At 47.8% G+C, this 23,595-nt stretch overlaps 1 protein-coding gene across 4 annotated transcripts in view; it reads right to left on the bottom strand.

Annotated features, from left to right (window-relative positions):
* adgrg6 (adhesion G protein-coupled receptor G6) overlaps positions 1–23,595 on the bottom strand; it is a 136,519-nt gene that overhangs the window by 93,674 nt on the left and 19,250 nt on the right. For 3 of the 4 annotated variants that reach the window (XR_013771611.1, XM_079255006.1, XM_079255007.1), the window contains exons 3-6: positions 3,636–3,983; positions 3,028–3,167; positions 2,521–2,797; positions 353–526 (exon numbers count right to left, since the gene is read on the bottom strand). Coding sequence is in view for 3 of the 4 variants with exons in the window: in XM_079255006.1 (XP_079111132.1) it covers positions 353–526; positions 2,521–2,797; positions 3,028–3,167; positions 3,636–3,983 (939 nt within the window). In the remaining variant the exon portion in view is untranslated. The remainder of the gene's footprint in view (positions 1–352; positions 527–2,520; positions 2,798–3,027; positions 3,168–3,635; positions 3,984–23,595) is intronic. The other variant, XM_079255008.1, reaches the window with a different exon arrangement.

Below are 23,595 nucleotides of genomic sequence, written 5' to 3'. Positions count from 1 at the left end.
AAACGAATCCGACTTACTGCCGGCAAAGCGGACCAGGCTCTGACATCCGGTCCTACAGGGACTCTTAGAATGTCCAAAAGCCATGTACTTCATACCTCATACAAGGATTCTCACCATAAATATGAAAATACTTTAACATGATGATTGATCTCATGGGTACTTTGAAGTACATTAACATTGAGGAACTGAAACAACTGAATAAACTAAACCATGAGAACTTAGTTGGTTTCACTGCGAATGAGCAACCTCATAAAGAGCAAGCTGTTAGTTTCGACATCCGGTCAGTACCTGCCTCTGTATTAAACCCATGTTAGCATCTGTCTCCACTGTTCCAGTTGTTTCTTGTACTCACTGCAGCTGAGCGTGTTGTCCGTCTCGGCCAGAGAGGACGGGATGACCCAGTGGTTGTTGTCCCAGTCGATGACATTCCCCTCCATGTCGCAGGTCAGCACGTTGAGTTCCTGCACCGTCATGGCACGATTCCACAGCCGGAGGTTGTAGACGTTTCCGTTGAAGTTATGTTGACCTGAACAAACAGGGCAGCTTTGGTTTATACTAGATTCAGACAATGGTGTTTTTCCTAAAGGTGGAACTCCATGACTTGATTTTTGGTGCCATGTGCTTATACTGGTATAAACCATTCTTAGTAACGTCACAGTGTCACGTCACCAAGTCGCCAAGTCGGGTGGCTAGAGCTAGCTGTCGTCATCGAGTCAGTGTTATTATGCTATTTTTTCTCAACAAAGATGCTGCTAGCAAACTTTACACTTCCAAACCAGTCAGTGTTATGTGTTCAGGTCAGACAGACTTTTTTTAAAATGTGCTTGCGGTGCTCAAGAGCTGCATGTTTTTTCCATTCTGGTTTATAAACCACCCAAACTGCTAGCACAGTGCGACTTTCTGTCTTTCAGATTATGCTTTCGTATTGATAACAGTAACATTCCTGGAGGTGCTGTTGCCCTGCAGTGTCCTGAGAAAGAGAAACTGCACTTCACCACTTTCCTGCATCACTTTACATCAGCATTTCATTTTACAGCACCAAGTTACACGCTAGCAACTGGATATCAAGAGACTGGCTGTTTGTACACAATGACAGATTAAGCAAAGACACTGTGTTATTTTGAGCCTAGTTCCTGAGCCAGCGGAGGTTCATCCTGAGTTCAGGCAGTTGGTTTTAGCCAGCACATCAAGTATTTTTTGATCAGAAAATTACTTCTGGTTTATGGTGAGAACTGTTTTTCATTCCCTTATTATTTAGTAAATTCTGCATTTATCTATTGCACGGAAAGATCTGTAACATTACTTTCATCATTCGGACTGACAAAGATAATCCTGATCTATCTTTGTTTGATTTTGCTAAGCTAAATGAGCTAGCAGTTGGGCTTGATTCATTTTCAATGTATGTCTTGCTGCTAGCCTAGCTAGCCTATTTAGCCTAGTTAAAGCAAAGATATCGTGCATCAAAATGGCCAGTTTTCCTGTTACTGTATAAAGTTTGAAACAAACAACTCCTTCTAACTTAGAAACAATCTTTTCCAGTGCAGTCATGATTCAGCTAAGGAGCCAATCAGGATGACTTTGTCCGAGCCTGTGATTGGTTGGAATTGTGACACATTTACAGCGAGCTGTTCGATCACATAGACAGAACTGATCAGATGGTTGGCCGACAGCGTCTTGACAGGGATAATTCATATTTATAAGTCTATAATCAGTTCATGTTTCTATGGAATGGGGATGGGGGTTTTTTTGCATAAAAAGGGGTTAATAAGTAAATTTTGTTTGATTTTTCCAACAAAGTAAAACCCAACTTTTTTTTTTTCTTTTCAGACAAACAGAACTTTCTGCTCACTTGTTGATCTTTGGTGGCTCCTGATTAGACATGACCATCAATCTAAGCTTTCTTATTGGTGGAACGTTCGACAGGAAGACTTTATCGTAACTTTTGAGGTTTCTTAGCAACATAGCAGTGATATTGATCTTTTTTATGCTGAAAATGTGAGGAAAAAATGGTTTTTATCATGGATTATTGTGGATTTTTTTAATGTAAACAATAAACATGTTGTAAACATCCTGGGTGGGATAGAAATGATGGAAAACCTCTGTAGATCTCCTAAAGGGTCAGATTTTCATCACATTTTACCCCACAGAGTTACACACTGCCACTCTGAGGTGCAGAAAATCATGAAGATCTACAATAGTTGATGCAAAATCCCTAAAAACTCGACTTTGTACAACCGAGTGGGATCAGAATCATGTTGGGATCAGTCTTTTTGGGTTATAGAACAACTTTACCCAAAGATCAAGCTGCAAAGCTCTGATTGGTTCAAATGGTTTCCAGCTGGTGAAAAGGAGCTTTTAAAGTGCAGGAGGCTGGCAGGAGGTCAGTCTGGCTGCTGCTCCATGTTAAAACCTTCTGTTTCAGCATTGTGTCTACAGGTCTCCTGTAGACCTGAACAACCAATAACATGAGCCAACATAAATCAACTGAACAAGATTTAAACAATCAAACTCGTAGATTACCTCCTAACCGGAAGGTTCCACCGGCCGGTACAGAGCGGCCACTGGAGGAAGGACAGGCCGTTCTCAAGAAGTTCCCACCAAAATAAACGGCTACCTGGCCATCTGACGATGACCACAGGAGGCAGAACTGCCGCATGGTGGACGTCAAGTCTACAGAGGTGATGATGGTCTCCAGCGAGCAGGCCACGCTGTCAATAACCATGTTCATCCCGGACTGATCGGAGCCTAAACTCAGCCCCACGTTGCTCCCACCGTTGTAGGTGAAGAGCCATTCTTCCTGTTCGGAAACACAGAACCACCAGTTATTATCTATGTTACACTGATGTGAAGGCCACAGTGTTGATAAACGTCATATTATAGAAATGTTCCTGACAGTGAACATTCCTGTACAAGGAAAACATGAGTAAACACGGGACCAGCAGACCCATGACAGCGTTTTTACACTCCAGTTAAAACTAGATAAGAAGCAGCATTTCTGGATGCTGATTGGTCGGTGCTTTTCCCAACCTGTTTCTGGCTCCTTCGCTCCGCCTCAAAGCAGACAGTCAGTTCACTCAGCGTTGGTATGGAAACGGAGGCGGCAACCTGAGTGACCTGGCCGTTACCGCCGGTTACCTTCACCTTCTGGTTCCTCAGCGCCACGGCAACTAGGAGGAGAGGAAAGAAAGCCAAAGGGAGAGTAAAGAGAAAAGATGTGAGATGAGAAAATGCATCATTAACTGATCATTACGGCACATTTCATCCTGTTTGTTCATGAAGTAAATAAATATCCTGATGAAAATTTGCACACAATCACTTTTTAATCTTAACTTCATCCACAGGGAATAAATGTGTCCCAGCACGCAACAGCTTGAGTAAAAATCCACCGTAAACACACTCCAGAACAACAAACAGGCATTTGTTTGGCTGTCTGAGCAGCTGCCATGCATCTCCTTTCTGATTGGTCAGCTCACGGCAGGATTCCCTCCTTTCAGTTCCTGTTAAAGGATCATTTAGCAGAGTTTTCCTTTTCCATATGGAGGATGGGAGGACTCAACGCCACACCAGTCCCCAAACAGTCAGGATTATTGACAGCATGTGAAACCTGAGAGATCCTGCTGGAAGCCTGAACCTACCGTGCTGGAAGCTAACACTGAACCCTCTCTTCTGCACGCTGAAGTCGGAGGAGAAGGACAGCTCCATCACGTTCCCTGTGGAGTTCAGCGTCAGCCCGTTAGCCGTCAGGCCACAGAATTTTACGTCCGTGTTACCGGTGTTCACCACGACCCAGTCGTAGATGCAGCCCTGCGCCTCCTCCAGGTCAAAGTCCAGGAAGGACAGCTGGACGATGAAACCAGCAGGGGCCTGCATGGTCCACTTACAGGACTGGGAATTGGGATATTTGTCGGGGTAGCAGGGCGACGTGAACTCCCCCTGGGCCTCCGTTAGCACCACGTTACAGTCTGTGGATCTGCAGCCCAGTACTGGAAGCAACAGTAGGATGAAGTTATAACCAACCTGCTGCAAAAATCACCAAGACAACAAGTGGACGAGGACAAGAGGGGACAAGGCAAAGGAAGAGACAATTACAGGGCCCGTACGGCCAGGAGGAGTTACGGACGGAGAAGGTTTCAACAAGGTTACTCAGGAGACCGAGAACGATCTCAGGGTCAGACCAGAAGCGAGATGGGGGTTTAGACCTCGTTCCATCAAAGCAGTTAGAGGAAGAATCAGCAAACCAGAGAGGAATCAATCAAAAGGAAGTCGATCAGGTATGTCAGGAAGGGAGAAAAAGTAGATTTCGGTTTTATTTCTCAGGAAACAGCGAGCAGTGGGAGCAGAAACCATGCGCATGCAGAGATCCTGACAGACACACGTAGAGGAAACATTCCTAACATCCTCCCCGACCGAAGCCAACGAAGAAGAAAAGGGACCGACACACGCCGGGTTTCATCTGAACCTGCAGCACAATGAAACTTCCTGCTGTGGAAGAACTACAACACCTAGTGGTGAAGATGGGAATAGCAACGAGGTACGGTGGCCGTAAGGAGAGAAAAATTCTTCCACACATTTTGATCTGTGGGAGGATGCGACGGCTTCGGGTGCAGCGATGACTGCGCTGCGTTGCGTTGATTGTCTCTAACGGCACTCTGGCGTTGCTGGACTCTCGACTGGTTCGACTGGTTCAGACTTTGACCTGAGAACAGACTTCTCACACTGAAAGGCCATGAAAAAGCGGGTATGTTCAGCAGTCTCTCGGCCTCGGGGGTTCCGGTGGACTGGGGAGGCAAACTGGTCTGAAACATGCTGGCCTGCATTGTCAGCCAGTAATGGAAACAGAAGAGTTTTCCTTAAATAAAAAACACAACTGACAAGAGCTGAGAAGGAGAGTGGAAAGAATGGTTTGCCTGTCGCTCGGGGCAACAATGGTCTCCGTTGATCTCCAGCTCGGCCTTCGCCACGGCCAAACCACAGCCAACGCACAGAGACACGCTGTTTGTGTGGAGAACCTCTTTCTCCGTTTGCCTCAACCCATCGTTTCTGCCATGAAACCTGACTGGGGTCACGTTTCCCAGAACGACTCAGACGGAGCAGCTTTCCTGCAGCAACTTGAAGGTTTTATGACCCCGAAGGACGATACCGAGGTCTCACACAAAAATCTGCCTGAATGTCTCTGAAACAGAGAAATGACGACTACCAGGCCTGGTCTGCAGTAAATCTACACTTCCTAAGCAAGCTGATCCTTCTGGCATCAAACATGCAGGAAACTGAAATGTTGGAGAGAGTTATCGATGCATCAGAAGCTGGCCGACCTGAGATGGGACTGTTTTCTGCCTTTAGTAAGGAAGCAGAGAGCAGCATTTCTCAGTCCTGGTCCTCTGGATCCGCAGCCCGGTTTTACCACACAGACTCAGACTCAAGCTTCAGAAACGCATCATCACAAACGACCAATCACAAGGGAGTACTACGACATAACCACACTGCAAGCAGGGGTGTACGTAAGGTCCAACCATCACTGACACCTACTGGTTAGTCGCATGTCGCACGTCCACATGCAAGTTACAAAAGTTGGCAGCAATCAATAAAAACGTGTCATCGATAAAAACGTCTTTCCAGAAATGATGAAGCAGATTTATTACGTCAAAAGACGATGTAGCAATCCCTGCGGAGATGCATCAGCGACGGAGGAAGAGAAGCGCGGTGAGCACCAGTAGGACTGTGACGATACGCTTTTGTTCCGATTCGATTCCGATTTTTTTGGGCGCCGATTCAATATAAATTGCGATTCTCACAATTCCTTGATATTTGATGATTTTTGTAGATTGAAAACAAAATAAATGTACAAAACTTTTTATTTTGCTCGTCGTTTTTCTTGATTTCAATGAGGGGAAAAAACAACACAGCAGCCAGACCATCATTCTGCTGCTAGAATGCCCAAGAAGACAAATAAAAAGATCAATACAGACAATTAAAATTACAAAAATTTTACTATGGATTATTTTTGGTTGAAAAAAGAATTGATTTTTTAGCAAAAAATCCTGATATCCAATTTTTCGATTCGATTTTCCCACCCTGAAGCACCAGTCTGACTGCAGCAGACTGCAGGTAGAAAACATCAACACGCCCGAGGAGGTCCAAGCGGTGGCCGTACGTCCGTCTGAAGCTTCTCTCTGCACACGAACTGCGTGTACATACTGCGTGTATGTACTGCATGCACATGCGTGTAATCTGCCACTAGAACCATGGAGTCCACCACAAACCGGGATTTAATAAGAGCTGGCACCGAAGCCGAAATAAAACGAAAGGTAAAATAATCTTGAATCAGCAGACTTGTTGGTAACATGAAGGCTTTCTCCATCTTCAGCCTCTGGGTGTGAACTTTGACCTCACTCAGCAAACCAAACATCCTCCGAGTGTATCTGGTCTCCTGCTGAGAAGGAAGCAGTGCTGCTCCAAACACACTGCAAGCATTGTAGAGCCGTAAAAGTGGCGTCTGTCCGACTGATCTGCAGCTGTCCTGAGTTACTACAGTACACAGCTCCACCATCTTCATCCAGTCAGCCTTCATCTGTCCTCCATCAGCCACCATTCGGTCATAATACTGTAAAAGCACAGCAAAGCTTTTCAGTCTTCCAAATCTGAGAGATTACAGCTGAAGCACAAAGATCAGTAGGTAACCGAGGCAGACTCATGTACCGCGCTGGAAACGGTACTTTATTCTAATCCAACCGTGTCAAAAGCCAATAATCACAAAAACTACTTATCTGAGAGATTTTAAAGCCAAAATAACTGTTTTATCAGGATCAAAATGGACTGAAGGATTTCTACTGAGAATCATGGTTCTGATGAGTCAAAGTGATCCAGTTTTCAGCTGGGAACATTCTGAAACATCTGAAACCTGCAGGACCAGAGCGTTAATCTGAGTCTGGTGCCGCAGCACAAAACATCTGAAACCTGCAGGACCAGAGCGTTAATCTGAGTCTGGTGCCGCAGCAGGAAACATCTGAAACCTGCAGGACCAGAGCGTTAATCTGAGTCTGGTGCCGCAGCAGGAAACATCTAAAACCAGCAGGACCAGAGCGTTAACCCTAGTCTGGTGTCGCAGCAGGAAACATCTAAAACCAGCAGGACCAGAGCATTAACCCTAGTCTGGTGTTGCAGCAGGAAACATCTAAAACCTGCAGGACCAGAGTGTTATTCTGAGTCTGGTGTCGCAGCAGGAAACATCTGAAAGCTGCAGAACCAGAGTGTTATTCTGAGTCTGGTGTCGCAGCAGGAAACATCTGAAACCTGCAGGACCAGAGCATTAATCCTAGTCTGGTGCCGCAGCAGGAAACATCTAAAACCTGCAGGACCAGAACATTAATCTGAGTCTAGTGCCCAGCAGGAAACATCTGAAACCTGCAGGATCAGAGCATTAATCTGAGTCTGGTGCCCAGCAGGAAACATCTGAAACCTGTAGGACCAGAGCGTTAATCTGAGTCTGATGTCACAGCACGAAACATCTGAAACCTGCAGGACCAGAGCGTTAATCTGAGTCTGATGTCACAGCAGGAAACATCTGAAACCTGTAGGACCAGAGCGTTAATCTGAGTCTGGTGCCGCAGCACAAAACATCTGAAACCTGCAGGACCAGAGCATTAATCCTAGTCTGGTGCCGCAGCAGGGAACATCTGAAACCTGCAGGATCAGAGCATTAATCTGAGTCTGGTGCCCAGCACGAAACATCTGAAACCTGCAGGACCAGAGCGTTAATCTGAGTCTGATGCCCAGCACGAAACATCTGAAACCTGCAGGATCAGAGCGTTAATCTGAGTCTGGTGCCCAGCAGTAAACATCTAAAACCTGCAGGACCAGAGCGTTAATCTGAGTCTGATGTCACAGCAGGAAACATCTGAAACCTGTAGGACCAGAGCGTTAATCTGAGTCTGCTGCCGCAGCAGAAAACATCTGAAACCTGCAGGACCAGAGCATTAATCCTAGTCTGGTGCCGCAGCAGGTAACATCTGAAACCTGCAGGATCAGAGCGTTAATCTGAGTCTGGTGCCGCAGCAGGAAACATCTAAAACCTGCAGGACCAGAGCGTTAGTCTGAGTCTGGTGCCGCAGCAGGAAACATCTAAAACCAGCAGGACCAGAGCGTTAACCCTAGTCTGGTGCCGCAGCAGGAAACATCTAAAACCAGCAGGACCAGAGCATTAACCCTAGTCTGGTGTTGCAGCAGGAAACATCTAAAACCTGCAGGACCAGAGTGTTATTCTGAGTCTGGTGTCGCAGCAGGAAATATCTGAAAGCTGCAGAACCAGAGTTTTATTCTGAGTCTGGTGTCGCAGCAGGAAACATCTGAAACCTGCAGGACCAGAGCATTAATCCTAGTCTGGTGCCGCAGCAGGAAACATCTAAAACCTGCAGGACCAGAGCATTAATCTGAGTCTAGTGCCCAGCACGAAACATCTGAAACCTGCAGGATCAGAGCATTAATCTGAGTCTGGTGCCCAGCAGGAAACATCTGAAACCTGTAGGACCAGAGCGTTAATCTGAGTCTGATGCCCAGCACGAAACATCTGAAACCTGCAGGACCAGAGCGTTAATCTGAGTCTGGTGCCCAGCAGTAAACATCTAAAACCTGCAGGACCAGAGCGTTAATCTGAGTCTGGTGCCCAGCAGTAAACATCTAAAACCTGCAGGACCAGAGCGTTAATCTGAGTCTGATGTCACAGCAGGAAACATCTGAAACCTTCAGGACCAGAGTGTTAATCTGAGTCTGGTGCCCAGCAGTAAACATCTAAAACCTGCAGGACCAGAGCGTTAATCTGAGTCTGGTGCCCAGCAGTAAACATCTAAAACCTGCAGGACCAGAGCATTAATCTGAGTCTGATGTCACAGCAGGAAACATCTGAAACCTGCAGGACCAGAGCGTTAATCTGAGTCTAGTGCCCAGCAGTAAACATCTAAAACCTGCAGGACCAGAGCGTTAATCTGAGTCTGATGTCACAGCAGGAAACATCTGAAACCTGCAGGACCAGAGCATTAATCTGAGTCTAGTGCCCAGCACGAAACATCTGAAACCTGCAGGACCAGAGCATTAATCTGAGTCTGGTGCCCAGCAGTAAACATCTAAAACCTGCAGGACCAGAGCGTTAATCTGAGTCTGATGTCACAGCAGGAAACATCTGAAACCTTCAGGACCAGAGCGTTAATCTGAGTCTGGTGCCCAGCAGTAAACATCTGAAAGCTGTAGGACCAGAGCGTTAATCTGAGTCTGGTGTTGTAGCAGGAAACATCTAAAACCTGCAGGACCAGAGCGTTAATCTGAGTCTGGTGCCCAGCAGTAAACATCTAAAACCTGCAGGACCAGAGCGTTAATCTGAGTCTGGTGCCCAGCAGTAAACATCTAAAACCTGCAGGTTGTGTCAACACTTCCTGAATCAGACGGTGTGTAAAAACGTTTCCACAGCGATGACCCTGCTGATGAGAAGACTGATAAAAGTGTCGCACACACCGACGCCGCAGGTGTCCACCCAGGCAAATATGATGACTGATAAGCAAATGTGGGAAATGAGGAGAGAATCGTCTCCCAATAATCTGCTCGGCTGTGAGAGTGGAAGTGACTTCATGCAGGCGTGGAGATCAGTTTGGCCTCCATTCCCACAACTTCCCCTTCCTGTCTTGTTTTTTCATTTCCCACCCCGCCGCCGCCTCTCCCTGTGCATTGAAACAAACCCACCTGACTTGTTTTAGCTGTCTTTAATTCCAGCATTCCTGTCGCTGCAGGTATAAAACTTTACGGCTTCCTGCTCTCCGGCTGCCGACAGGATGCTCCTCAGCTGGTTAGCTAACGAAGACACTCGTCCAGGGGCGGGTTAACGGCGTGGAAACACCGCAGGATCAGTGGCGGCACCACATGAACATTTAGACGGCTGCTTGCTTTGCTTCAGCTCATCACACGTTCAGAGGAAGATGTTTCCACCTATTAACTTAAATTGTTGATATTTTATGGTCCTGACAGCTTTGTGCAGAGCGCTGCTCTCGGCGGAAGTCTTTAAATTACAGCCTGGGGGGGGACTGGATTAAATTAAATTTAAAAAATAGGTTGAGTTGACTTTAACAAAAATACATTTATTTACAGAAAACGTGACGAAACCTGAGAGGCAGAAAGAATGAATCCCGGAGCAGAAGAAATCTTTTTATACGCAGCAGCTCGAGGTCGTCAGAGGGAAATGAAAATAAAAACATTTACTTTTCACTGATGTGGAATCACAGAAAAACTGCAGGAAACAGGCGACAAAAAAGGCTTTTAAGCATCAGCAGCGACCGCGGTGGAAGTGAAGAGGAGCAGCGACCAGCCCCCGGCAACCAGCCCCTGGCAACCGGCAACCGGCAACCGGCTCCCGGCGATCAGCTCCAGCGTCCGAAGCGGGTCGGAGGAAGGTCACGCCGAGCCGTAAATGTTTAGCTCCTGTGGACGTGGTAACTTGGCTTGTTCGCCACATCAGCAGAACGTCCTTCTCATGGAGCTCCGAGACCTGTCGTGTGTTTGGTCGGCCAGTAGAAGGGGGCGTGGTCTAGCATGAAGCGGACAGGTGATGTTTCTGCTGATGTCAGGTTGAATCAGCTGTTTACTGAACAGCTGATCGAGGTGGTGAGAAAAGGACTAAAACTTACACATTCCACGGCGTCTAAAGACCTGAAACTGCGCCGCGTGCGCGAAGTCTCACCTTGAACATGACATAACCAGGTTGTCCATCATGCATAAAAACACGCCCCCCACAGTAACCCTACCCAGTCAGAGACAAAACTCCTCCTGGAGGGTGAACCTGTAGCGTATGCGACCTTCAAGGTGAGGCTGAACTAACCGGACCAAAATGGACCTAAATGGGGGAACACTGGTCCCAGTTTCCTTGTGGAAACAGGTCAAACAGCGATTTCTGTCCAGATGTCCGAAAAGGTGCGAAAAGGTGCGAAAAGGTACGAAAAGGTGCGAAAAGGTACGAAAAGTTCGGAAAGTTCCGACAATCGTCTCTGGATCGGTGTTGGATCCAAATGGTTCCGTCTACAAACTAACTTTGCTTTCTCTGGAAACAGACTCATGCAAGCAGAGGAGTCCAGATCTGTCCAGTCCAGTTTGACCAGTTAGTCTGTTAACGTGCGCATGCGCGTGCACGACTGTGAGGTTATAGATGGGGCTCCATGTTCTGCTGTTTTATCGCTTTCTGTGTGTGCATCAGCTGAACTCTGGCTGTGGAGGCAAACGTCATGCAGGAACTCAGAAAACGTCTCTGTTTCAGGACAAAGACGGAGTTTCATGTCCAGATTAAATCCTGCGTTGCAACATGTCCACGTCTCGGCAGGCGGGGGGCAGTCTGACTTAGTTTATGGGTTTCTGGTTAGAATCTGGGTCACGGTTGTGCTTCTCCGTTTAGCTGCGATGGAACAATGTCAACTTTAATAAAGACCAGCCTGTGTGTGTGTGTGTGTTATGCTTTCACACCCCAACACCTAAAAATCTTGTGACACACTAGTTCCACACAAACAAGTCAGTGCATCGATGAGAATTCATTTAACGTGTGAAAGACGTCATGGCAGTCTGAGGGCAAGCTGCACGTTGCCGCCGCCGCCGCCGCCGCTCTAAACACAACAAGACGAGACGCGAACAAACTGAAAAGCAAACGGCTGGCGGCCTCCTATTGGATGATTCCTGCAGGGTGATTATCTGTCGGCTGCTACAAAACTGCGTGGAAAGACTCCTCCCCCACTCAGTCTGATGAAGAGTCAGATCATCAGCATGACGCAGAAAGCTCAGTGGTTCAGTGGGCGGACTCTCCCAACTCGGAGAAAATCGAAGGCAGCGCTGGACGGGAACAGAGGATGATGCAGGAATGGAGCTGAAAGACGTCCAACCAGATGTTGGTGTTCTTCTGGCCGGAGAAAAAGTAATGAGAGTAAAACTGATTCTAATGATAACGAAGGCATCGAAGATGAGATCCAAATGATCGTTATCACCATAGAAACAGGCTCGGCTATCAGGGATGCGGGGGTTCCAGTAGAAGCTGCTTGCTACACCCCCCATCACGCTTAGCTATGGGCCGTATATGAAAGATGGATGGAGCCTCCAGCGGTTAAAAGTGAAGCCGATGTGGAAGTGCGTAAACCTGCAGTTCCCCCTTCATCCACTAGGGGCTGCAAAACAGAGCAAATCCCCATAGACTCCCATGTTAAAAAGACCAACTTCACAGCAGAAATAAACACGTTTACAGCAGGAATAAACATGTTTACAGCAGAAATAAACATGTTTACAGCAGAAATAAACATGTTTACAGCAGGAATAAACATGTTTACAGCAGAAATAAACACGTTTACAGCAGAAATAAACACGTTTACAGCAGAAATAAACACGTTTACAGCAGGAATAAACACGTTTACAGCAGGAATAAACACGTTTACAGCAGGAATAAACATGTTTACAGCAGAAATAAACATGTTTACAGCAGGAATAAACATGTTTACAGCAGAAATAAACATGTTTACAGCAGGAATAAACATGTTTACAGCAGGAATAAACATGTTTACAGCCTGGTACAAAAATCCATTTTAGGTTTAATAGGTCAGCTCAAAGCCAGCTGGGATAGGCTCCAGCTTCCCCGCGACCCCAAATTGGATTAAGCGGTTCAGAAAATGAATGAATGAATGAAAGGTCAGGTTTACCTTCATGACAACTGTGGAGGGAGTGAAGTTTTTTCTAACTCGCCCGTTTAAAATAATTTAATCTCGAAGTTTGACATATTTGGGGGCGTGTCCTTTTGATTGACAGGTACCCGATCATACCATAATTGACCAAAGCCTATAGACGGTTTGGTCGACCCTCTTGTTTGCTTTGGGACCTGGTTTAGAAGTCTGTTTTTCCAACTCCAGTTCCGTGTGAATGAAATGGGGTCCCGGACCCCAGGTTGAGAACCCCTGGTGTAATGCAGCCTGTACCCCACACTGGCAATCTCACACTTATAGATCCATTTTTACATCGTCAGATAACAATTCTAACCAGGATTATTATGGTTATTATGTGTTCATCTAAAAGTTGCAAAAAGTGTGACCAAGTTCAGAGTTTGGTGTGTTTGACCTGCTTCCGTCGTGGATCCTGCATTTCATCGGCTGGGTCAGTTCTGAGACATCTGCATGTAAATCTGTCTTGATGTGGAAAGATAATAAAGACAAAAGTTATATTTGGAATCGATCGGTTTGTCTTATTTAACCCTAAATGTCCTGAAACGGTCTGACGCCGTACGACCTCAGGTTGTCACTGAAAAGGAAGGAGAAGTTTTTTGGTTCTTGGTTTTGGAGAAACAAGCCGTTAGTTGTGAACGTGATTGCTGTCAGCTTTCTGACAGAACGCTGCTTTTCCCATCTTGCGTATCTAATTACATTCTCACTCTGCAATCTCATTGATTTAGTCTACAAATATATATTCCATAAAGATGTTTGTTATTCTCCAGCCGATGTGAGGAAGATGAAAAGGTTCTGTGACGCCTAATGAAGACCCAACAGCTCTTTGATTGACAGAATTTTACAGAATGGTTTCTTCTTTAAAAAAAGGAGAAAATTATCAGAATTTCCATGAGAAAGCAGGACTGGATGAGAAAGCCAGCCGCTCTCAGACTTTTCCAAAGAAAGCAGATCAATTAGCTTAAATCCACACGAATGCGAGTGTTTGCAGAGTTGTGGAGCGCAGCAGCTCTGGACGGACCAGAAGGCATCCAGCTGCTTCGTGTGACTGCAAACATCTGATTAAAGGCTTGTTACAAACCCAGCAGAAATTCTCAATTGTGATTAAAAAGCAGAGAAAGTGAAGAAAACTGGGAATATACTGATTGTTCCAGAAACCCTTTCATTTCCACCGAAACCAAAAGGATCCCAGAAGCGAAGCGGTTCCGGGTCTTCATGGCTGATCAGCCGCTCCTGGTCGTCCCCAGTTCTTAGATCTCCTAAACCAGTGTTCCAACTGGAGGTCGCAACCCCTATGCCAGTTGTCACACCATTACGGGGGGGAAAAAATATCTTACATTTATCAAATAAAGGCAGGATTTTTATCATCGCTGCCAAAATGAAGCTTTTAATGTAGAAAAATCTGTAAAATTCCAACAACAAACAACAAAGTTAGTAAACAAGTCATATTTAATATCTGACTGAAGCTTGGTCTCAGTGAGAGCAGCTGGGTGTGGGTGTGAACCGAATCCGCCAAAAGCCACTTTATCCTCCTTATTCATGAAGATTCCGACAGCTTTCTGGCCGGATATGTAGAGGATACAACATCTGATGCATCGCTCAGTCAATCACTGTTGTCACATGGACGCTGCAACACCAACGTGTTACTCTGAGAGTTGTGGCACTAAAGGTTTCAGATCCTCTGACCTCAACAGTAAAACAACTTCCTTTAGCACACACTGCCATTCTGTAAGGTCTGAAGCATCTGTGAAGTAAATAACCTGCTGGTTTATTGAACCGGCTGTCACGCCATGTCCTCACATGACGGAGTAAACTGGAGCATCCAGACACTTCCATCATCACTGAGGGATAAAAGGTCCAACTGGAGTTCCACCCCCCACAGGCGCCTGCATCTCTGCCTGCAGGGCTGGTCAATTAATCCAAAATTAATCAAAACAGACATTCAGAACCAATACCTAACTAATACCGACCGTTAAATCGAAACCGCACGTTGAAATGTTAGTGAAGATGGTGAACATGTTCAGACTGAACTCAGCTTCATCCATAGATCAGAATCTAATGGGAATCTAAACGTCTTCTTCGCTGAACGTCTGCAACTCGCCGTTCGTCACCACATTGTAAAATCTGACTGAAAGGGACGCCGGGCGGAACAAGTGGAGACCGATGACACGTCTCAGCGAGCCAAACGCCGCCACTTTGGCTGAGAACGCTGATGACAAGCAGGAGACGCCGTTTGCTGCAGCCGTTCCCGCCCAGGACGGCGAAAGCAGCTCCGACATGTCAGTCGGCGTCCAGCGACAAGACAGACCACTGTTCCCTCGCTGCGTCTGACGGAGACACAGAACAAAAGGCCTCTGTTCTGCTGCTGATGTGGGAGATGGGAGGCCGGCTGCCAAGGCGGCTTTTTCCTGCGTTTTCAAGCAGCAGTGAACTCTGAAAAATGAGACGAGGAGGGAGGGATGAAGAGGGGCTTTTATTTAATTAACTTGCAGCAGATCTGCAGATAGAAGTGGAAAGCAGGATCAGCTGCTGGTTACGCAGCCCGACCGTTTTAAAAGATTCATTTCATTGTTCTAAAGTTTCACAGAATCTGTTCTTTTCATCATTTTCAGATCATTTCATCCCAGAAACGAGGAAATTCGGCTTTTCTCGTCTAGATTATAAAACGATAAACAGCACCCTCGACAACCTTAGCCTGACATCACAAAAATACAAAAACAACCTGGGTATAAGTACGGTTACGATCACTTTATGCAAATTAGCACGCTGTCAGCTACATGATGCCTCATCTGTACATAAAGAAAAACATTTCTGAAACTTGCAAACAGAACGTCATAACAATACGTTACGATACGTTACGGTACATTACGACATGTTACGATACGACACTTTACGATACGACACGTTACGATACGTTACGACGCGTTACGACACGTTATGATACGATACGTTACGTTACGATACGTTACGTTACAATACGTTACAACGCGTTATGACATGTTACGATACGACACGTTACGATACGTTATGACGCGTTACGACACGTTATGATACCATACGTTACGTTACGATACGTTACGACACCTTACGACACGTTACGATACGATACGTTACGGTATGTTACGACATGTTACGATACGACACGTTACGATACGTTATGATACATTACGTTACGACATGTTACGACACGTTACGGTACGTTACAACATGTTACGACACATTACGACACGTGATACGATAAGTTACAATACGCTACGGTACGCTACGGTACGTTACAGTACATTACGACATGTTACGACATGTTACGATACAACACATTACGATACGTTATGATACATTACGTTACGACATGTTACCACACGTTACGGTATGTTACGACATGTTACGACACGTTACGACACATTACAACACGTTGAGATACGATACGTTACAATACGTTACGATACGTTACGACATGTTACGATACAACACGTTACGACACGTTACGATACGTTACGATACGACACATTACGACACGTTATGATACGATATGTTACGGTATGTTACGACATGTTACGATACGACACGTTACGATACGACACGTTAAGACACGATACGTTACGATATGTTGCGATACGACACGTTACGATAGGTTACGTTACGATACGTTACGATACGTTACGATACGTTACGACACGTTATGACACGTTAAGACACGTAATGACACGTTATGATACAATACGTTACGATGTGTTACGGTACGTTACGACATGTTACGATACGACACGTTACGTTACAACATGTTACGACACGTTACGGTATGTTACGACATGTTACGACACATTAAGACATGTTATGATACGATACGTTACGATACGTTACGATACGTTACGATACGTTACGATACGTTACGACATGTTACAATACGACACGTTACGATACGTTACGATGAGTTACGTTACGACATGTTACAACACGTTACGACACGTTATGATATGTGTCGTGAAGTAAAAAGCTGGAACGTTTGTAGCGTTTTGCTGCAGCGAAGCGGCTCAGATGTCTGATCTCACGTCGGTCAACAGCAGAAAGTTTTCCCACAAAAACATCAAGCTGTTTGTTTTTACAAACCGAATGTTTACAGTCCAACAGAAATTATTTTTTTATTTTTTTTTTTTTAGACATGAAAATATATTTATACAGATTTTATATCAATATAAATGAATTTGTTAAATAAATAATAAACCTCCCCCGGACCGGACTGGACCCTGGGACCGGACTCGACCCTCCAGACCAGACTGGACCCTCCGGACAGGACTGGACCCTCCGGACCAGACTGGACCCTCCGGACAGGACTGGACCCTCCGGACAGGACTGGAACCTCGGACCAGGCTGGACCCTCCGGATCGGACTGGACCCTCCGGACAGGACTGGACCCTCGGACCAGGCTGGACCCTCGGACCAGGCTGGACCCTCCGGACAGGACTGGACCCTCGGACCAGGCTGGACCCTACGGACCGGACTGGACCCTCTGGACCAGACTGGACCCTCCGGACAGGACTGGACCCTCCGGACCAGACTGGACCCTCCGGACAGGACTGGAACCTCGGACCAGGCTGGACCCTCCGGACCGGACTGGACCCTCCGGACCGGACTGGACCCTCCGGACCGGACTGGACCCTCCGGACAGGACTGGACCCTCGGACCAGGCTGGACCCTCCGGACAGGACTGGACCCTCGGACCAGGCTGGACCCTACGGACCGGACTGGACCCTCTGGACCAGACTGGACCCTCCGGACAGGACTGGACCCTCCGGACCAGACTGGACCCTCCGGACAGGACTGGAACCTCGGACCAGGCTGGACCCTCCGGACCAGACTGGACCCTCCGGACCAGGCTGGACCCTCCGGACCAGGCTGGACCCTCGGACCAGGCTGGACCCTACGGACCGGACTGGACCCTCTGGACCGGACTGGACCCTCCGGCGGGCGGATTTTGGCCCCTGGGCCTGATGCTTGCCTCCCCATGCCTTTAGGCTTTCGCTGCAACATGGAGGCTCCCGGCGGCTCCTACGGGACGCCATGAATGTTTACAGTCTGGATTCAGAAGGAAAATGATGCAATCTCTGGAAATCTGATCAAATTTCCAACTTTCTGGGTTCATCGGTCCGTCTGCAGCTCGTCAGGAGGAGAGTGACGGTCCAGAAGCTTCCCGCCGTGTCGTCTCATTCCACACTCCTCCAGACGTCCGAGGCCGGAACGACCCGAACGCTGCAGCATTTCTCCGCCTGAGAAGCCGACTCAGAGCAGAGGATGAGGAACTTCCTCCAGCAAGACAGATGACGTGAAACCAGACATGAATCCTGCAGACGCCGTCCGTCAGGCTGCCCTTCTCTCTTTTCACCTCTCCCTCCTTCCCAGCATTATTCTCCTCCATCCCGCTCTTCATCGCATCACTGCATTCACGCGGCCTTCCTCCAGGAATGTGGTCCTGGTCCGACCGGCTGCAGGGATCAGGTCCATTTGGAGCTTTTCCAGGAATGCTGGGAACCACAGACGTCGTTCCTGCAGCAGAGAGAATCCCGCTTCGCCAGGAATTCCTCAGCTTACGGCATAAGAAGCCCTCCGATGAGCCAACATCTGCTCAAGATGTGCAAGTTCTGGAACATCACGTGTGGACTGAAGGCCGGAAAACTGCAGCAGCGGACTGGAAAGGTGACGTTCATCACGGAATCGATTCTTCTGAACGACTCTTTGGAGTGAACGATGTGAGCGTTGGTTTTTAGTCTGAAAAAGATCGACGCTGCAACGTCCCACATCTGCAGACGTGGTTTTGGAACGTTTTCATCTGATCCACATGGGAATCACCAGGACTTTACATGTTGTTCACATGTGCAGCTGATGACTCGGATGTGCCGTCATGACATTCTGACGTCCCGGGATGCATCTCTGGGCAGAAAGATCAGAACCAAATAAAACATTCACTGAACCGTTTCTGATGATTCGTTCTGTTCATTCATTCATTTTCCTGCATCTTTCCCATTTTGTCCAGGAATATCTGCATTAATATGTTGTTCTTTAGTGGAAAGTAAAATGTTTGGAGTGGAAATCACGAGTATCTGAAGCCTCCTGATGGAACCGTGAAGTTAAATGAACGATTCCTGCCAACAGAAGACGTGCTGGTCTGAGGCTGTTTTCTGACAAATCTTATCCTAGGATTTCTGCTGGAGAATATTTTCTTGATTTAATTATAAATAAATAAAAAATCTGGAGTTGGTCTTCTGAATGGCTCTTTGACAGAAACGCTCCAGGTGCTTCGTCTCCTCCCCCTCCTCATCCTCGTCTCTCACCAGGAGATAAATGAGATGATGAAGGTGAAGAGGGAGGTGAGGAAGAAGCGGGGCCGGCTTGGCCCGGTTGGCGCCTGATCAAAGGTTACCGTGACGTCAGGAAGTGGAGCAGATTGGGACGAAGCGACCGGATTTCGGCAGAATCTCTTCCACATGTGAGACGGAGGAAGTTATTCGCACCTGCGGCGTTTTTCTGTTTGTCGGTTCTGGACGCCAGCTCGTCTCAGAGGGACGGAACGTTTTAAGCTGCTTGCAGGAAAAAGAAGAAAAAGTCGGATTTTCCTCGACATTCGCCTCCATAACCGTCCTAAATTCATCACCTCGGTCCTTTCATGCCTCATAAATGCAGAATTCCAGTCAAAAGCCTGCGGCAAGCCCGTCCCTCACCGCAGGACGTGATGTACTCCGATGCAGACTTGTGGTCTTTCTCCGGACCAGAAAACAATGGCTGAGGCTTGTTGGGACGCCTCCTGACCCACAATGCAATAAAGTCTAATGAAGATGATGAAGTTCAGCTGATGAGCGATGGTCTTGTTTACTGTCGGGGTGCCAGGCCCGGAGCTGGATCCAGCTGGTTGGCGAGGTCGCATCGGTTTGGCTGGAAATGAGCTGACGGAACCAGCGAAGTAAAAACTGTAAGTAGAAGTCCTGCCATGTGTCTGGATCTACCGATGCATGTAGATCAGGTGTTTCCACCAACAGACTCGTCTTCCTGCTGTGGAGCCGATTCCATTCAGCTGGTTTAGTGACTGGTTGGAAAGAGCTGCCGGACAGGACTTCTACTTTCTACATCTCTGGTAGCTGTGAGACATCAGGAAAGTCCTGGAACTTTAATGTCCAGGTTTGATTATTTCCATCCATCTTCTGCCGCTTATCCGGGGTCGGGTCGCGGGGGCAGCAGCCTAAGCAGGGAAGCCCAGACTTCCCTCTCCCCAGCCACATTTGCCAACTCTGTCGGGGGGGATCCCGAGGCGTTCCCAGGCCAGCCGAGAGATATAATCCCTCCAGCGTGTCCTGGGTCTTCCCCGGGGTCTCCTCCCAGAGGGACGTGCCTGGAACACCTCACCAGGGAGGTCCAGGAGGCATCCTGACCAGATGCCCGAGCCACCTCAACTGGTTCCTCTCGATGCGGAGGAGCAGCGGCTCTACTCTGATCTCCTCCCGGATGACCGAGCTCCTCACCCTATCTCTAAGGGAGAGCCCGGCCACCCTGCGGAGGAAACCCATTTCAGCCGCCTGTATACGAGATCTGGTTCTTTCGGTCACGACCCACAGCTCATGACCATAGGTGAGGGTAGGAACGTAGATCGACTGGTAAATCGAGAGCTTTGCCTTCTGGCTCAGCTCCTTCTTCACCACGACAGACCGGCGCAGAGCCCGCATTACTGCAGACGCCGCACCGATCCGTCTGTCGATCTCGCGCTCCATCCTTCCCTCACTCGTGAACAAGACCCCGAGATATTTAAACTCCTCCACTTGAGGCAGGACCTGACTCCCGACCCGGAGAGGGCAATCCACCCTATTCCGGCCGAGGACCATGGTCTCAGATTTGGAGGTGCTGATTCTCATCCCAGCCGCTTCACACTCAGCCGCGAATCGCTCAAGCGAGAGCTGGAGATCACGACCAGATGAAGCCAACAGGACCACGTCATCTGCAAAAAGCAGGGACCCAATCCTGAGGCCACCAAGTCGGATCCCCTCAACACCTCGGCTGCGCCTAGAAATTCTGTCCATATAAGTTATGAACAGAATCGGTGATAAAGGGCAGCCTTGGCGGAGTCCAACCCTCACCGGAAACCAATCCGACTTACTACCGGCAATGCGGACCAAGCTCTGACACCTGTCGTACAGGGACCGGACAGCTCGTACAAGGAGGTCCAGTACCCCCCACAGGGACAAACCCATGTAGACTGGTTGGGTGAACCCGATGCTCCCTTCGACACCCTGCAGAGGGTGTAGATCTGCTCCACTGTTCTTTATAATCATTTTAATAAAACTTTTGCAATGTTTTATTGAGATTTTGTTTCTCTTCATATTGTTTTATGTACTTTTAGCACCATCTCTCCCCCCTGCTGGAATGCTTTTATGATTTATGAGAAGCTCTTTGTCTTTTTAAAAGGTGCCTTTAACAAAGTTCCCCATCGTCACGCCGTTTATCTGATCTGATCAAATAAAGATAAAGACATCCAGAGGAACCTGTCAGCAGCGAGTAAACAAAACAAAGCAACAAATCCAAAGTTCAGTTTGCTCTCCGTGACGTGACGTGCATCAAAGTGTCAACCTGAACAAACAGAAGTGGCAGCAGCTCAAACTCCTTCATCTTCCTCATCACAGAAACATTTACAGCTTCCTGTTCAGACCTTCGGTTTATCTTCAGGTACGCAGAACACACACATGTGGCTTCTGTTCTGGTGACCAGAAGCAGAGCGTCCACCGCTACCCTCTCGGTGTGTGTGCGCTGCGGTTTGGTACTGCTGGGAACTTTACGAGTGTGTGTGAACCGCTGGGTTTGGCCCCAGGCTGCAGCTCGGTCTGGAAAACACATTAAAACACCATGTTTCCCTGCTCTCCGCCTCCTCGGCTCACGCTTCTCCTTCCCTCCCAGAGAAGTTTGTTTTCTGCTTAATGAGCTTCATTGGCACAAATGTGGAAAATATCAACAGCCAAGATGTGGCTGTGTGTCCCAACGCTGATGTTAGAGCGAAACACGAGCGGAGACGTCCCCCAGCTCCGTGGAACAAGTCGACTTTCCCACGCAGCCATGTGAAAATGGACAAAACCAGTCCTCAGAGCCAGTTCCACATGGAAGCAACATGGAAGACCGTCAGGCTGCCTTCCCACCGGGAACGGGTGCGTTCGTTTTCCCCGCAGCCACCTCTCTGCAGCAGCAGAGCAGCAACCGAACGCAGCCATGAAGACACCGCAGTGGCGAGACTCAGAGAGGGAAGACACAAGCCCCTGACCCCCCCGACCCCGCTGCACCTGCACAGCGGTCAGATTAAAAACAGAGGATTTAATGGAAGATAGCAGGTATCCCGGTCGCGTTCCACTCCACAACTTCTCCAAACTCGCATTTCGTTGTTTCCTGTCAGGAACGGAGGTTTTATTTTTCTCTCCTCCTCCGTCCATCCACACAGCGCCGTGTTTACCTGACATAAACCGGTCATGTGACCCCTACATCGCATCAGGTGACGTCTAAATGTGAGAAAAGTGTTTGTCACACTTTTCCAGTAAACTTCTCCTGAGAACGTAGAAACTTTTTAGCGATATTTCAGATGTTTTTCTAAATGTTGGCGTGTCCATTTACAGCTTTTAATTGTGATGTTTAGGTTTTGCAAAGTTTTGCGCAAAACGTAAACTGTAATACTGAAAAGTTTTTACAGTAAAACATAAGCTCTGAAACCACAGAAAGACTTTCAGTCGGACTTCACACGAACTCATGGATCTGTCAGCAGGACAGTAGAAGCTGCTGGTCTGATGAGTCTCCAGTTCAGATGAGGTGGAACGGGAGATTCTCATCATGATGAGGTGGAACGGGAGATTCTCATGGTGATGAGGTGGAACGGGAGATTCTCATCATGATGAGGTGGAACGGGAGATTCTCATGGTAATGAGGTGGAACGGGAGATTCTCATGGTGGTGAGGTGGAACGGGAGATTCTCATGGTGATGAGGTGGAACGGGAGATTCTCATGGTGATGAGGTGGAACGGGAGATTCTCATCATGATGAGGTGGAACGGGAGATTCTCATGGTAATGAGGTGGAACGGGAGATTCTCATGGTGGTGAGGTGGAACGGGAGATTCTCATGGTGATGAGGTGGAACGGGAGATTCTCATGGTGATGAGGTGGAACGGGAGATTCTCATGGTGATGAGGTGGAACGGGAGATTCTCATGGTGATGAGGTGGAACGGGAGATTCTCATGGTGGTGAGGTGGAACGGGAGATTCTCATGGTGATGAGGTGGAACGGGAGATTCTCATGGTGGTGAGGTGGAACGGGAGATTCTCATGGTGATGAGGTGGAACGGGAGATTCTCATGGTGATGAGGTGGAACGGGAGATTCTCATGGTGATGAGGTGGAACGGGAGATTCTCATGGTAATGAGGTGGAACGGGAGATTCTCATGGTGGTGAGGTGGAACGGGAGATTCTCATCATGATGAGGTGGAACGGGAGATTCTCATGGTAATGAGGTGGAACGGGAGATTCTCATGGTGGTGAGGTGGAACGGGAGATTCTCATGGTGATGAGGTGGAACGGGAGATTCTCATGGTGGTGAGGTGGAACGGGAGATTCTCATGGTGATGAGGTGGAACGGGAGATTCTCATGGTGATGAGGTGGAACGGGAGATTCTCATGGTGATGAGGTGGAACGGGAGATTCTCATGGTGATGAGGTGGAACGGGAGATTCTCATGGTAATGAGGTGGAACGGGAGATTCTCATGGTGGTGAGGTGGAACGGGAGATTCTCATCATGATGAGGTGGAACGGGAGATTCTCATCATGATGAGGTGGAACGGGAGATTCTCATGGTAATGAGGTGGAAC

The sequence above is a fragment of the Telmatherina bonti genome (genome assembly GCF_933228915.1).
Source record: "Telmatherina bonti genome assembly, chromosome: 16".
In the NCBI taxonomy this organism is placed as follows: Eukaryota; Metazoa; Chordata; class Actinopteri; order Atheriniformes; family Telmatherinidae; genus Telmatherina; species Telmatherina bonti.
This window is presented reverse-complemented; position numbering and strand designations above follow the sequence as displayed.